Below are 3,500 nucleotides of genomic sequence, written 5' to 3'. Positions count from 1 at the left end.
CAGTTTACCTGCATTTTGTTGTTAGAGGGGACAAAGTAACTGTGAGTTTCCAGTAGTGTTGGTTTCTTGTTTCCATGCTATTGAAAAAAATTTTAGTGTGTATGCTTGCTCCAGGATTCGAACTTCTCAATGTTGGCCCATGTAAAAAACTGTAACTCATATTAGGTAGCTGAATACTCGTGATAGTGACACCCGTGGTACGCGGGAAAGCCGTCTTTTTGTTAATGTGAAAAGTATTAGTTGTTATGCGGCGAACTTTTATGGCACCTCAATTGGACTTTGCAGCAAACATATATTTCCTTCTTTTTTTTTCTTAACTAAAGCACGCGCCAAGAAACGACGTCAAGCCCACCGATGGTGCGGGCGGCGCCGCTCCCGTCCGGTTCTTTTTAGCTGCAACAGGAGCAGAACCATTTTCATGAACAGGATGATTATATTCCTGTTGGGCACTAATAGCATGACCGTGAACAGGCGTCAAAAGGCGATCGCGCAAGCGTTGGTGATCTCGCAAACATCGTTGGCTGTGTCCCGTGATGCAGACGCGAATTTACGTTCGCGGGAGCAGCGCACGCACCGATGTCAATTACTTGTTCATACCGTGGTTGTTACTTTGGTCATTGCGCTGTTAATTACTTCTTAAATAGTCAAAACAGTGGTGGGTGAAGCACAATAAATATTTTAACGACATTCTAATTTGCTTCGATTGATAACGCACCGTTCTAGGCTGTACATGGAGAGCTTTAAACGAAAAGATCAAGCAACACTGTGCCTCTGCCAAAAGCGAGCGCCGACGCGGTCGACGCTTGCCAGGGCCCGTATTCCCAAAAGGCGACAATCGCAAAAGTATCGCCTTTGGTCCGCGCTGATTGGCTATTGAGCAAACCGGAAAAGTTAGGGCGCCATCTGGCACTTCCGCCGACGTCAATTTTGCGTCATGGTGCTCGACGGTGCTCTCGACATATTTGCAATAAACGAAGACACCGTTAACCGTCAGTTGGTGGTGAAGTCTAGCATTCCAGTGTCGTAGGCGGTAGTTTCTAGTGTTTTTTGTCGATGTGCGTAGCGTAGGTCAAGTTTTCAGTGAACATTTTTGCATTGTGCCTTCGGTGACAGCTGTTTTGTGCCCGTGTTTTCGTCGTGCAGTCATTTGAACGTGCAGCAGCATGAACCCCGCGTTGATCGCGTGGTTTGCCGCGCGCCAGCGTGCCCGCCCCAACCCTGACCAGTGGCGTAACCCCTTCGACATGCCGGAAGAACGTTTTAGGCGGCATTTCCGAATGTCGAAGAACACCGTGCGGCTTTTGTGCAGCCAGATGGCCCACCTGCTAGAGCACCGCACTGCTGGAGGCCTGAGTGTTGAGGATCAAGTTCTCTGCGCACTCAGGTTCTTCGCCACTGGGAGCTTTCAGTCGTCAGTCGGCAGCGAGGCGACCATAAGGATGTCTCAGTCTTCAGTCAGCAGGTGCATTGCACGGGTTGCGCAGGCCATTGTTGACGTAGGGAAGCTACGAGGATGGGTGGCGTTCCCACGCACCGCCTTTGAACGAGCAGCCGTCAAGCAAGGCTTCTTGCAGCACGGCAGGCTCGGCGGTGTGATCGGTTGCGTGGATGGCACGTTTATCGCCATCGCTGCCCCGTGCCTCCCTCTTGCGCAGCAGGCATCGTTTTGGTGCAGAAAGGGATATTACGCCCTCAACACCATGGTGGTAAGTTTGAAACGTCGATGTAGTAATTATGAAGCATTGTATCAATGCAAATGTGTACCGCTAATCGGTTGTTATGTCATCCATTTTGCAGGTTTGCGACTCGGACATGAAAATCCTGTCCATTGACCCGCGTTTCGCGGGCTCATGCCACGACGGGCACGTGTGGCGGAATTCTGGGCTCCGCAAACGCTTTATGTCCGGTCGCATTGTTGTGCGGGACGGAGACTTCCTGCTCGGTGAGTAGCTGCAATTCTCCATAGAAAAGATTTCTGTTAATTTCACATCTGAACATTTCTAACAAAGAAAAAGAAACATGTACCATTTATGGTGAGGATAGCAGTTTAAAAGCTACAGTACCTGCAGCTTCACTAACCGTGCCACCCCGTCACAATGCTGATAACGTGCGTTACGGAAACAAATTTAGTTGTACGCAGAATTTCAACACATAGTCAAAAGTCTGGAAACAAAAAATACTCAAGGTGCCGTATTTACATTTAAAAAAAACTAAAAATTCAAGGACACCATATTTAAAATTGAATTTGTAGAGATAATACAACACGCTGTTTGTGTGTATTCTTCGTCATTTCGTTATGTACGAGAAACAGTTGGAATATGTGTTCTTTCTGCAGGCGACAGTGCTTACCCCCTTGAGCCGTGGCTTCTAACGCCGGTTCCTGGGCACCCGGATGAGGACACACCCGAGGGTGTGTACAACAAGGAGCACGCGGCCCTACGGTCAACAGTGGAGCGCTGCATCGGCCTCCTCAAAAGCCGGTTCCGCTGCCTGCAGCGCTATCGGGCCCTCTATTACGGCCCCAGGAAAGCAGGGACGATTGTGGCAGCATGTGCTTCACTGCACAATCTCTGCTTGGAAGAGCCTGAGGACAGTGACGGGGACGAGGAGGACGATGAACCAGCAGCACACACCTCAAGGACAGTAGCTCCTCCTCGGAGGCAGGCACTGTACTTGCGCGGAAGGGCAACACGTGCAAGGCAAATCGCGCAGCTGAACATCTTGCGCAGTGTGCATCTGCAGCGCATACAGAGAGCTCTTTTGCGTGCACGGCGACACTAGACTGTAGGGTTCTAGCAGTGTTTATGGCTGCATGCACATGTGGGGCTACGAACAATGTACCTTCGGTACCCTCCTGCGCCACAAGTATATACATTCTGGTGTTGCACAGTGTTGCGGACACATGTACACCATCGCTGTTCCAGGTGCCATGTATTGCGGTGTGCCACACAAGTGTGGGCGTTGTGGTGTTGCACACAGTCTTTACGGACACATGTATGCCGTCGTTGCTCCAGGTGCGCTGTACTGCCGTGCGCCCTCTTGTGCGCCACGTGTGTGTGCGTTGTGGTGTTGCACACAGTCGTTACGGACGTATGTACGCCGTTGCTCCTCCAGGTGCCTTGTACTGCCGTGTGCCCCCTCGTGCCCCACGTGTGTGTGCGTTGTACTGCTGCTGCCTGTCTTTACGGACGTATGTACGCCGTTGCTCCTCCAGGTGCCCTGTACTGCCGTGTGCCCCCTCGTGCCCCACGTGTGTGCGCGTTGTACTGCTGCTGCCTGTCTTTACGGACGTATGTACGCCGTTGCTGCTCCTCCAGGTGCCTTGTACTGCTGTGTGCCCCCTCGTGCCCCACGTGTCTGTGCGTTGTACTGCTGCTGACTGTCTTTACGGACGTATGTACGCCGTTGCTCCTCCAGGTGCCCTGTACTGCCGTGTGCCCCCTCGTGCCACACACGTGGGTGCGTTGTGCTGCTGCCACCAGTGTTTAGCGACACGTGCA

At 51.8% G+C, this 3,500-nt stretch overlaps 1 protein-coding gene across 1 annotated transcript; it reads left to right on the top strand.

The window, feature by feature from the left end:
• The first annotated feature begins 1,163 nt into the window (after positions 1-1,163).
• Positions 1,164-2,781, top strand: LOC125758841 (putative nuclease HARBI1). Its single transcript, XM_049416499.1, has 3 exons — positions 1,164-1,706; positions 1,798-1,942; positions 2,336-2,781. Exons 1-3 carry the CDS (start codon positions 1,164-1,166, stop codon positions 2,779-2,781), a joined length of 1,134 nt encoding a protein of 377 aa, XP_049272456.1.
• The last annotated feature ends 719 nt before the right edge of the window (positions 2,782-3,500 follow it).

This window comes from Rhipicephalus sanguineus, chromosome 6 (genome assembly GCF_013339695.2).
Source record: "Rhipicephalus sanguineus isolate Rsan-2018 chromosome 6, BIME_Rsan_1.4, whole genome shotgun sequence".
Taxonomy (NCBI): Eukaryota; Metazoa; Arthropoda; class Arachnida; order Ixodida; family Ixodidae; genus Rhipicephalus; species Rhipicephalus sanguineus.
Note: the sequence above shows the minus strand (reverse complement) of the source record. Positions and strands in the feature narration are given on the sequence as shown.